Source organism: Ranitomeya variabilis, chromosome 4, assembly GCF_051348905.1.
Source record: "Ranitomeya variabilis isolate aRanVar5 chromosome 4, aRanVar5.hap1, whole genome shotgun sequence".
Classification (NCBI taxonomy): domain Eukaryota; kingdom Metazoa; phylum Chordata; class Amphibia; order Anura; family Dendrobatidae; genus Ranitomeya; species Ranitomeya variabilis.
The window spans coordinates 258,288,710-258,301,724 of record NC_135235.1 but is presented as its reverse complement, the minus strand read 5'-3'; the positions used below and the strand labels follow the sequence as shown (position 1 = coordinate 258,301,724).

At 44.7% G+C, this 13,015-nt stretch overlaps 1 protein-coding gene across 1 annotated transcript in view; it reads right to left on the bottom strand.

Annotated features, from left to right (window-relative positions):
• The window catches only part of PEX14 (peroxisomal biogenesis factor 14), a 92,821-nt gene that overhangs the window by 34,557 nt on the left and 45,249 nt on the right, over window positions 1-13,015 (bottom strand). Inside the window, exon 3 of the mRNA XM_077249661.1 lies at window positions 12,833-12,917. Within this exon, the coding sequence (XP_077105776.1) occupies window positions 12,833-12,917 (85 nt within the window). The remainder of the gene's footprint in view (window positions 1-12,832; window positions 12,918-13,015) is intronic.

Sequence of the window (13,015 nt, the reverse complement as noted above, 5' to 3'; positions counted from 1 at the left end):
AGAAGACGTATTTTTTACACTTGAATGGAACTGCATAGAAAATGGAAAGACGATAGATTTTCGGCTTCGTGCCCCTTTAAGAAAAACAAATCCCTGCGTCTTAGGCAAAGTGATGTGGTTTTCTGCAGAGGTGACAGACCCATTCAAAACCACAGACACCGATAGTAACAGCAGAAGCCAATGCTGCAACCGCTGATTTTGACAAAAAAAAATAGTGTTAATTAATTAAAAGGGTTGTTAGATTACAGAGAGCAAGTAATGGGCCTGCAGGAGCGGCGTGTATCGGTAGACCACAGACGCACCACAGTGGGTAACGGGCCGTACATCAGATCTCTGCTGCTAGAGGACAGACCCAGCGAATCCCTGTCCCCGTTACACCCGGGAAATCAGAGTTGGCGATTTTTCATACCAATTTTGCCAAGCACTCAAAATATTATGAAAAATAAAAAATAAGAATAAAGAGGGTGCTGACGAGCTCTTGGCAAGCACCGATCCCAATCTCCGGTTACCCGGGGTAATCAAGCCGGCTTTTAGGATGTGTTGTGGAAGCTTTCACCGAGCCGCCGAAATCCCAAGGCTTTTATAATTAATCGCTCCCCGCTGATCCGCACATTAGCAAAATGTGCAAAAAAATTATCATAATAAAAAATAAATCAAAAAAAGGAAATAGATCATCGATGATAATTTGCACTGATTTACCAGAACACTTTAGAAAGTAAAACATGTTTTGTTCTCTGCACATAATGATCCGGAGATCAGCGGCGCTCAATAACGACTCCAGAAACTAAAGCAAATGGTTCTTACCAGAAGGAAAAAAATATATATATATTTATAAAAAATGGGGGAAAGAGAAACAACCAAAAACCTCTTTTCTGGCATTTGATAATCCAGTATGTGCTAATTATTACCTTTCTTTCAGAAGATTAGAAATAAAAAAAAAGGAATCAAGAACAAAATGAACCTCTTAAAAAAGCTTAAAGGGAAGGTGCCGCATTTTATTTTTTGTATTAAAAATGATTGTTTATTTAAACAATTATTTTTAATACAAATTAAATTTTTTTAACTTTAACATTTTTTTTCAGCCACTGGGCGCCGCCATTTTGCTTTGCGGGAGTGTAAGTGTAGCTGCATGACACTTACACTCTGCAAATACGGCAGCCCTGGGCATAGGAGGCTGCGGTCGGCGTCCGACCCCATTACTATCATTGTGATTCTCCCTGCTGTGATCTGGCCATGCCCCCTGAGCCGTCCAAACCACAGCAGAGGCAGGAGATCGGCGCCATCTTCCTGGAGCTCACAGTGTGCTGTCAGCTCCAGTTTCAGGGTATGTGCACACGTCAGGATTTCTTGCAGAAATTTTCCTGACAAAAAAACGGACACTGGACGCGTTTTTTGACGCATTTTTGATGCTTTTTTGTGCGTTTTTTTCCCAGATGCATGGAATTGCGGGAAAAACGCAGAAAATCCGCAAAAATAATGAACTCTGAGCAGTTATCTCCTCCCATGTGTGTTAGGCTGGGTTCACACTGCGTTAGTGTGACCCGTTTAACGGACTACATTACACCGTGGCATAACGCGGTGTAAAGTAGTCAGTTAACGCCGCCATTGAATGCAATGGCGGACGCATCGCTAGCGCACACCCACAATGGGCGTGCGCTAGCGATGTGCCGTCATTGAGTGACGGACCCTGAGACATGGGCTGCAGCGTTTCCGGGTCCGTCACTGCTAGCGCAGATAGAGCTAGCAGAGCTCTATCTGCGCTAGCGGGATGCAAATGCCGGCACTTGCGCTAGCAGCAGCCCGTTAGCGTATGTGCTGAACGGGCTGCTGCTAACGCAGTGTGAACTTAGCCTTACTGTGCTGACTGTGTATCTAATCCTCTCCTGTGTGATACTGTCTGCTGAGCCTTGCATCTAATCCTCTCCTGTGTGATACTGACTGCTGAGCCATGCATCTAATCCTCTCCTGTGTGATACTAACTGAGCTGTGTATCTAATCCTCTCCTGTGTGATACTAACTGCTGAGCCATGCATCTAATCTTATTCTGTGTGTGAGGCCATGTGCACACGTTCAGGATTTTTCGCGTTTTTTCGCTATAAAAACGCGAAAAAAACGCTAACCTATGCCTCCTATTATTTACAGTGTATTCCGCATTTTTTGTGCAAATGTTGCGATTTTTTCCGCAACAAAATCGCATCGTGGCAAAAAAAGCAACATGTTCATTAAAAATGCGGAATTGCGGGGATTCCGCACACCTAGGAGTGCATTGATCTGCTTACTTCCCGCACGGGGCTGTGCACGCCATGCGGGAAGTAAGCAGATTATGTGCGGTTGGTACCCAGGGTGGAGGAGAGGAGACTCTCCTCCACGGACTGGGCACCATATAATTGGCCAAAAAAAAAAAGAATTAAAATTAAAAATAGTCCTATACTCACCTTCGATGTCCCCGGAGTGTTCCCGCCTCTCACCGCTGCATGCTGCCGCTTCTGTTTCTATAGATGGTGTGGTTCAGGACCTGTGATGACGTCACTGTCTTGTGATTGGTCGCGTGACCGCTCATGTGACCGCTCGCGACCAATCACAAGCCGTGACGTCACCGAAGGTCCTGAACCACACCGGCATCTATAGGAACGGACGCCTGCAGGTGAGTATAACCATTTTTTTATTTTTTTTATTATTTTTAAACATTCTATCTTTACTATAGATGCTGCATAAGCAGCATCTATAGTAAAAAGTTGGTCACACTTGTCAAACAGTATGTTTGACAAGTGTGACCAACCTGACAGTCAGTTTTCCAAGCGATGCTACAGATCGCTTGGAAAACTTTAGCATTCTGCAAGCTAATTACGCTTGCAAAATGCTAAAAAAACCGCGAAAAAAACGCAAAAAAAAAATGCTGATTTCTTGCAGAAAATTTCCGGTTTTCTTCAGGAAATTTCTGCAAGAAATCCGGATGTGTGCACATACCCTTACTGTGCAGAGATGTGTGTCTAATCCTCCCCTGTGTGACATTGACTGCTGAGCTGTGTATCTAATGCTATCCTTTGTGATACTGACGGCTGAGCCATGTATCTAATCCTATCCTGTATGATACTGACTGAGCTATGTGTCTAATACTGTCCTGTGTGATACTCACTGCTGAGCTGTGTATCTAATCCTCTCCTATGCACTCCTCTCCCCCGTTATGTGTGATCTATATGGCGGTATGTGAGAACACTATGGCGTCGTTATTTGCGATCTATTTGATGGTATTATGTGAGAACTATAGGACAGTATTATGTGTGCTCTATATGGCGGTATTATGTGTGCTCTATATGGCGGTATGAGAACACTGGCGGTATTATGTGAGATCTATATGGTGGTATGTGAGAACACTATGGCGTCGTTATTTGCGATCTATATGATGGTATTTGTGAGAATTATAGTACAGTATTATGTGTGCTCTATATGGCGGTATTGTGTGCTCTATATGGCGGTATTATGAGTGATCTATATGGCGATATGTGTGATATATGTGGCGGTATTATGTGAGAACACTATGGCAGTATTGTGTGATCTATTTGATAGTATTGTGTGTGATCTATATGGCGGTATTATGTGTGATCTATATGGCGGTATTATGTGAGAACACTATGGCAGTATTATCTTCATAAAGTGGACCCATTCTATGGTGGTTCTGGCTGAGCACCTGCACACAGGTCTGGGGTAATAGAGGGGGCAGCATGACCTCCAGTTAGGTGCAGTCAGGGGAGGGCTGGTGAGGCAGCTGAAGAGAGGGGTCTCATGTTTATCGTTACTATATGGCTACATTTCCTTCCCAGCGTTACCCCGTACTTCGCCCGTCGTCTCACTTTCACACATCGCCAGGACAGGATGGAGAAGACAGGAGCTGAGGAGGGGAATGGGGTCTTTGCATGCAATGTCTGGATCAGAACAGGTCATCAATCCGCAGAAATGTTTCCTGGATTTCTGTGGAGCAGACGGTCCATCCATGTGTATAAAAGACAGCGCTCTATGTACAATCCCTGGCTGCTCCGCGCATGGTGCCCCCCCCATAGACCAGCACACTGCTCTCCTGAAATACTCTGTGCTGCTGTCACCCTGCTCCCTCCACCACATATCTCCCAGAATCCTTGCTGCCTGCCATCCTTGATGACTGTCTACTTGTCAGTATAAGGCTGCCGTCACACAATCAGTATTTGGTCAGTATTTTACATCAGTATTTGTAAGCCAAAACCAGGAGCGGGAGATAAATACAGAAGTGGTGCATATGTTTCGGTTATACTTTTCCTCTAATTGTTCCACTCCTGGGTTTTGGCTTACAAATACTGATGTAAAATACTGACCAAATACTGATAGTGTGACGGCAGCCTTACTCTGCAGTCACCAACAAAATGGCTGCTCACTGGGTTCCTGAATATCATCCTCTCTTATCCCTTAGCAGACACCCAGAAGGGGAGGAGAGGAGTGACATCACACACACGTCAGCAGACTCCGCCCATAATTACTGCAGTGCAGTAATGTGAGCTAGTTGTACACTAGGTTTTTCTGAAATTTCATCAGCTGCTCCCCTTAGTGTTTAAAAGTGGAAATTCCAAACCTTTTAAAATTATTTTTCATATTTTACTAAATTATAAACAAATGATAATATTTAAGAAAATTTAAACATTAATTCTTTACATTTTTTCAATCGCTGGAAAAAACTTTTTTTGATGGCACCTTCCCTTTAAAAAAAGGATCAAAAAATAAAAAACAAAAACCTAGAACCACCTTCCTTCAATAGATAAATACATGCTGACAGTAACTTATGTGGCCGCTCATTCAGAGTTACTAATCGACTTCTCCGTTTGTCATTTATTTTTTCATCTCACCTCACACGACCCCACAAAAAGGTAAATGTTTCCCACAGGTCGGTGAGGTTTCTTTAGGAAACTCACCCAGAAGGATTTGTGTTTGTTTTTCTAATAGATAAATAGTGATCAGACAGTGGCTGAGAGTATTAGGGTATGTGCACAAGTTCAGGTTTTTTCTCGTTTTTTTCGTGTTTTTTCGCGATAAAAACGCTATAAAAACTTATTAAAAACGCATACATTATGCATCCTATCATTTAGAATGCACTCTGCATGTTTTGTGCACATGGTGCGATTTTTTCCGCAAAAAAAACGCATCGCGGTAAAAAAAGCAGCATGTTTATTAATTTTGCGGATTTTCCGCGGTTTTCCCGCAATTCTATGCATTTGGAAAAAAACGCACAAAAAACGCGTCAAAAACGCATGAAAAAACGCGAAAAAAACGCATGCGGATTTCTGGCAGAAATGTCCGGTTTTTGTCAGGAAAATTTCTGCAAGAAATCCTGACGTGTGCACATACCCTCAAAGTCCTCTAAAGTCAGCTTCTGCCGGCTGATAACAGCGAACACTAGATTAGAGTCCACTGGGCAGCAGCTAATAGAGATGGGATCTACTGTATGTGTGGACGATTACACAGGACGGGCACGTCGCCAGTCGTTTAAGATTAACAATCTTAAAATTAGAATCTTTGCCTAAAAAGGTGAGTTTTCCACCCAGAGACGTACTTGTCCTAAAAGCTACGGAATCTTATTAAAGTATCAAAGAAAGAAAGAAAAAGAGTCTGATTATCCTTAGAAGACCTGAGAATCAGAGGGGAGGCGTCCCAGGCAGGAGAGCGGGGAGAGGGCCCATCCCAGGCATAGAACAGGGGTAAACAGGGTGGTTGGGAGGGGTGGGGGGCACCCCCCATTCCTGGCACAGGACGAAAAACCACCCTACTCCCCCATCCCGGGCACAAGGCAAAAAACCGCCCCCCCCCCCCCCCCCAACCATGGCACAGGACAAGAGGCCCCCTTTCCCGGGTCCTGAGCCGGGCACAGGATGAGAAACTATAATTCACGGGCACAGGACGAGAGGTCCCCCCACCCCAGGCAAGGAGAGGAAAGGTTTCCCCCCCCCCCCCACCAAGGGCACAGGATGAGGAGGTCCCCCCCACCCCAGGCAAGGAGAGGAAAGGTCCCCCCCCCCCCCAAGGGCACAGGAGAGAAGTCCCCCCATCCTGGGCCCAGCACAAGACAAGAAGTCCCCCCTCCCACCCTGGGCCCAGGACGAGAGTTCCCCCCCACCTACCCCCATCCCAGCATAAGACGAGAAGTCTCCCCCCATCCCGGGCACAGCACAGGATGAGAGATCCCCCCAGACCCCAGGCCGGGTAAAGGATGAGAGCGCCTATCCAGGCAGAGGAGTGGCCCCATCCCAGGCAAAGTAGAGGGGCTTGGGGCGTCCTGGGCAATCTAGGGGGGTGAACGGGCCAGATGATGGCGCCCCAAGTGGAGAGATGAGCAGAGCCCCCGGCATACAGACGAGACCCTTCTGCTGGTCTTGCGCACTATTTCAGCCAATTACGTGATAGGATTGGCTCCTTACGTCTCCTATGATTGGTTGATGAGCATCACATGACACGTATTCCTGTATGGTAACATTTGTATTGACATTTAGGAATATTTGGGGGTCCGCTCCCCCTCATGTACAGCAGGAGACCACACAGTCCTATATTTATTTCGTAGCGGCAGACAGGTTTTCTTTTAAAATAATAAGATTGTATAGACTACATGCCGGAGCGGGAAGCCTGCCAGCAGTGAAGGGGTTAACTCCGTAACTGGCGCTAATCACCATTTTTTTGTGATTTAATTTAAATAATTTCCTCTTGCCCTTTCTGGTGCTTTTTATGAGCAGCTGAAATATTAAGTATGAAGGGAGGGGAGATACAAAACGGATGACTCTCTTGAGACAAGTGAAGTCTATAAAGTTACCATGGCGACATCCACAATAGGCATTAGGAAAACAATGGCTTTTTTTGTGGCTTTTAGCTCCCAAAAATCAAACTTCAAACCTCATCAATAGTAGATCTGTAGAGAGAAAAAAAAAATAGAAAAAGGAATCTGCTTGTCTTCTCTGCTGTGAAAAAATACAAACAACTTATAACGGGGGTCAAGTATCAAAAAGTTTGTGCAGCGATGTAGCAACCTCACTTCCGGGAGTCTGCCACTGGGTTTCATTAAAAATTTTCATTGCGTCACTTTATCAGGTTCTTTTGCATCTATTGCTCATTGCTGGCTTCAGAATGAGTAAACTAAGAATGAGTCGGTGAGCTCAGTCTGACTGGGAGCAATTATCTGTTATCGGAAGGTTTCTGCACTCCTGTGCCCAGATTTATCACCAAAGGCGAGCCGAGATTGGGGCAGCATGATGGCTCAGTGGTTAGTGGCGTACGGTGGCTCAGTGGTTAGCACTGCAGCACTGGGGTCCTGGGTTCAAATCCCACCAAGGGCAACATCTGCAAGGAGTTCGTATGTTCTCTCTGTGTTTGTGCGAGTTTCCTCTGGGTTCTCCGGTTTCCTCCCACATACCAGAGACATTGATAGGGAATCTATATTGTGAGCCCCAATGGGGACAGCGATGATAATGTCTGTAAAGCGCTGCGGAATTAATAGCGCTATATAAGAAGTGAGTAAAATAATTAAATGAGATTTGATGTTGTCATAAATCAGCCGAGAGAATGTCAGAGAAAAAAAACACAAAACCCCCCCCCAAAAAAAACACAGAGAAGTTACAAACTACTGGTCAGATCCAGATAGAGCTCACTAACCGATTCTTGGTTAGCTCATTCTGTAGTAATGTCTCTTAAAAGTCAAAACAGTGTCAATTTAATGAAACCCAATTGCAAAAAATATGCATTTAAGAACAAAAATTGATAAAATAAATAAAGAAAAAAACAAAAAAAACCACAGTTTGCATTAGTTTCTTCTGTGTGTTGGAGAAGACTTGTCTATTCAAGTCTATTGGTGCACAAAAAAAAAAAAAAAAAAAGAAAATCTAAAAATCATAACATTCCATATGGAGCCCCACAGAGCATCCAATTTATAAGGATACATTAATCACAGCTGCCAAGAATTGCAGTCTTGTAAATGATGAAACCCAGACAATTTTATTTAAAAATAGATATATATTTAAAAATAGATATTTAAAAATAGATATATATTTAAAAATAGATATATACACATATTTATATATACACACACACACACACACACACACATACATATACACTCACCGGCCACTTTATTAGGTACACCTGTCCAACTTCTTGTTAACACTTAATTTCTAATCAGCCAATCACATGGCGGCAACTCAGTGCATTTAGGCATGTAGACATGGTCAAGACAATCTCCTGCAGTTCAAACCGAGCATCAGTATGGGGAAGAAAGGTGATTTGAGTGCCTTTGAACGTGGCATGGTTGTTGGTGCCAGAAGGGCTGGTCTGAGTATTTCAGAAACTGCTGATCTACTGGGATTTTCACGCACAACCATCTCTAGGGTTTACAGAGAATGGTCCGAAAAAGAAAAAAAATCCAGTGAGCGGCAGTTCTGTGGGCGGAAATGCCTTGTTGATGCCAGAGGTCAGAGGAGAATGGGCAGACTGGTTCGAGCTGATAGAAAGGCAACAGTGACTCAAATCGCCACCCGTTACAACCAAGGTAGGCCTAAGAGCATCTCTGAACGCACAGTGCGTCGAACTTTGAGGCAGATGGGCTACAGCAGCAGAAGACCACACCGGGTACCACTCCTTTCAGCTAAGAACAGGAAACTGAGGCTACAATTTGTACAAGCTCATCGAAATTGGACAGTAGAAGATTGGAAAAACGTTGCTTGGTCTGATGAGTCTCGATTTCTGCTGCGACATTCGGATGGTAGGGTCAGAATTTGGCGTAAACAACATGAAAGCATGGATCCATCCTGCCTTGTATGGAGCATCTTTGGGATGTGCAGCCGACAAATCTGCGGCAACTGTGTGATGCCATCATGTCAATATGGACCAAAATCTCTGAGGAATGCTTCCAGCACCTTGTTGAATCTATGCCACGAAGAATTGAGGCAGTTCTGAAGGCAAAAGGGGGTCCAACCCGTTACTAGCATGGTGTACCTAATAAAGTGGCCGGTGAGTGTATATACACATAATTTTATTTTATATATCCGATCTTGCAAAAATCATTCAGCAAAACATCTATGATAAACAAGAGCAAGCGGAGCAGCACTGTAAAGCATGGCGCATGTTATTCCCCATAAGATTCTGAGCCCGAGTGCAGACTATCGGATGGATTCACACATGCAGTTTTTCATGGTGTCGGCCAGGAGTGGATTAAACAGCAGAAGCTCGGGTTCTCCTGTGTGTGGTGGGACACTTAATACCTGCGTATAAGGACGCTCCCCTCTTCCTCTTCTTACCCCCTTTCTATCAGCTTTAATTGAGAGTCAATGAAAAAGAGGAAATAAATAAATGAAGACTCCCGTTGTGAGCCGCGTGGCGATCCGGCAGCGCTGCTCAGTATAGATCCCCGTACGACTTCACCCGGCGAGGCCAGATCAATTGCTCACTAATTAGACCAATCAGGGGGAGATCTCCGTGACCCCGAGCGCGGCGGCCCCGTGACCTCACAGTGATTTTCCAGCTCATTCTCCGAGTCCGCAGAGCGCAGCGGATGGCATATATCCTGCGGCTCAGTGTAAATACGGCTGTCGCTAATTGATGAGGGTCTCAGCAGCTGAAGCTCGGGGTCTGTTCAGAGGGGCTGCTAATAGAGATGTACAGTATGTAATGATGGAAAGGAGCGGGATCATGTGCAGGGACAGGAGGTGGCCGTCCTCGCACGCCAGGCTCCGAGCAGCGGAATGGAGGAGATCAGGATCCAAGTTTACATTCATTTGCATCTGTGCGGTAGCAGTAAGGGCAAGGCCTCATTCATCAAAAGACGCTTGAAGGAGGGGAAAAAAAATAAAAAAAAACCTTTTTGCTTGTAGCGACCAATCACAAGGCAGCGCTCGTTGGATCGAAAACAAATTGAATCAGCGCTTTGATTGGTTGCTTATATTTTTATCAGTGAGGCTCATACTCCAAAATAAGATGTTGGCACCGAACAATATCAGGGCAGATTTACCAAAAGTGTGTCTTACGCAGAGCAAACTTACATAAAAAAGCCTTAAAAAGAGGCAAAAATACTTTAATAAAAAAAGTTGGACAAGAGAATCTTGCAATGCTCCACATTTAATGATTTTTCATCATGAAAGTATAGTCTGTATGCCAAGGACATACAGTGGCTTGCAAAAGTATTCACCACTCTTGGCATTTTTCATGTTTTACTGTATCACAACCAGGAATTTCACGGTTTTTGAGGGTTTGCATCAGTTCATGTAAAGAACATGCAGACAATTGTGAACATTTGTTTTTCTTTTTATTGTGAAGCAAACAACAAATAGGACAAAATAACTGAAAACGTCAGTGTGCATAACTAATCACCCCCCTAAAGTCAGTACTTTGTAGAGCCTCCTTTTGTGACAATTACAGTTGCAAGTCGCTTTGGAGACGTCTCTATGAGATTTCCACATCTTGTCACTGGGATTTCTGCCCATTCCTCAATGAAAACTGCTCCAGCTCCTTCACGTTAGATGGTTTCCTCTGGTGAACAGCAATTTTCAAGTCTGACCTCAGATTCTCCATTGGATTAAGGTCTGGGCTTTGAATAAGCCACTTCCAAAACATTTACACGTTTCCCCTTACACCACTCAAGTGTTGCTTTAGCAGTATGCTTTGGGTCATTGTCTTGTTGGAAGATGAACCTCCGTCCCAGTCTCAAATCACTGACAATCAGGTTTTGCTGAAGAATATCCCGGTATTTGGCACCATCCATCTTCCCCTTGACTTGGACCATTTTCCTGTCCCTGCTGGCGAGAAACATCCCCACAGCATGATGCTGCCACCACCATGCTTCACTGTGGGGGCGGTGTTCTTGGGGTGATGAATGATGTTGGTTTGACGCCCAGACAGTGTTTACCTTGGTGGCCAAAAAGTTCAATTCTGGTCTTATCTGACCACAGCATCTTCCTCCTTACATTTGGGGAGTCTCCTACATGTCTTTGGGCAAACTCAAAACCAGCCTTACAATTTTTGTGTCAGTAAAGGCTTTTTTTTCTGCCCACTCTTGAATAAAGGCCACCTCTATGGAGCGTACGGCTCATTGTGGTCACATGGACAGATACGCCAGTCTCTGCTTGGGAACTCTACAGCTATTTTAGGGTTACCTTTGGTCTCTGTGCTTCCTCTCCGATTATTGCCCTCCTTGCCCAGGCTGAGAGTTTTGTGGGCGCCCTCTCTTGGCAGGTTTGGTGTGGTAATATGTTTTCTCCATTTTATGATAATGTATTTGATGGTGCTCCAGGGGATCATCAGAGATTGGTAGTTTTATATATATATATATATCTCCTAACTGACTTGTACTTCAAGAACATTGTCCCTGACTGTTTGGAGATCTCCTTGGTCTTCATGGTGTCGTTTGGAGATCTCCTTGGTCTTCATGGTGTCGTTTGGAGATCTCCTTGGTCTTCATGGTGTCGTTTGGAGATCTCCTTGGTCTTCATGGTGTCGTTTGGAGATCTCCTTGGTCTTCATGGTGTCGTTTGGAGATCTCCTTGGTCTTCATGGTGTCGTTTGGAGATCTCCTTGGTCTTCATGGTGTCGTTTGGAGATCTCCTTGGTCTTCATGGTGTCGTTTGGAGATCTCCTTGGTCTTCATGGTGTCGTTTGGAGATCTCCTTGGTCTTCATGGTGTCGTTTGGAGATCTCCTTGGTCTTCATGGTGTCGTTTGGAGATCTCCTTGGTCTTCATGGTGTCGTTTGGAGATCTCCTTGGTCTTCATGGTGTCGTTTGGAGATCTCCTTGGTCTTCATGGTGTCGTTTGGAGATCTCCTTGGTCTTCATGGTGTCGTTTGGAGATCTCCTTGGTCTTCATGGTGTCGTTTGGAGATCTCCTTGGTCTTCATGGTGTCGTTTGGAGATCTCCTTGGTCTTCATGGTGTCGTTTGGAGATCTCCTTGGTCTTCATGGTGTCGTTTGGAGATCTCCTTGGTCTTCATGGTGTCGTTTGGAGATCTCCTTGGTCTTCATGGTGTCGTTTGGAGATCTCCTTGGTCTTCATGGTGTCGTTTGGAGATCTCCTTGGTCTTCATGGTGTCATTTGGAGATCTCCTTGGTCTTCATGGTGTCGTTTGGAGATCTCCTTGGTCTTCATGGTGTCGTTTGGAGATCTCCTTGGTCTTCATAGTGTCGTTTGGAGATCTCCTTGGTCTTCATGGTGTACCTACGTTTCTCTAAAAATCAATACAGCGCAGGTCTGTTCGGTTCTCACCGTGTAGGTAGGAAGATCGCAGGGGCAGCAACCGGAATACAATAAATTCTCTTATGTGTCTGTACAGACCTGTTTAATGTAACTTTATATCATCTATTAGTTGGTCAAGTTAAAACTAAAATTTGGGTGCACAAAGTCGTAAGTTACCATAAGCCACGTCCATTTCAAAGAAAATCTCACCCAATAGCCACGGTGCAAAACATTTATACAGCAAATAATATGGAGCCAATCTTGAAATGCAGCTTTTTGGTGCAGAATTCGCCATCTTTAGCTTGGTAAATCTCCCGCATTGCACTCAGAATGCAGCAGATTGCAATAAGATAAGGTATTCTTCAGCGCCTCTCCTTTCTGATAGGGAGGGGAGACTCGCTGATGAAGATGCAGCACCAGGTGCCCATCAGGATGCATGAGCGGCTGCCAAGCTTTCTGCACCTGTCCAAGTTGTTGGAATAGGACGCACAAAAACGTGGCAGGCAACTTCATCACAACTGAGGGGCACCGGAGAGCCCCTGTAGTATTAGGAGGTGGAACATTAGCATTGTCCCTTGTAAAAATTTCTTAGATAAAGTTTAAAATTTTACCTTTTCTCTTGAGAAAGTCTTTCCGGGTGGAAACAGGGCTCTGGCGCACTCTTGGGTTCTGCAGAAACTTTACTGCAGTGGCAATCTGTAAGGACATAGAGGTAGGCACGGATCAGGACAGAGGCAGGCACGGATCAGGACAGAGGTAGGCACGGATCAGGACAGAGGTAGGCACGGATCAGG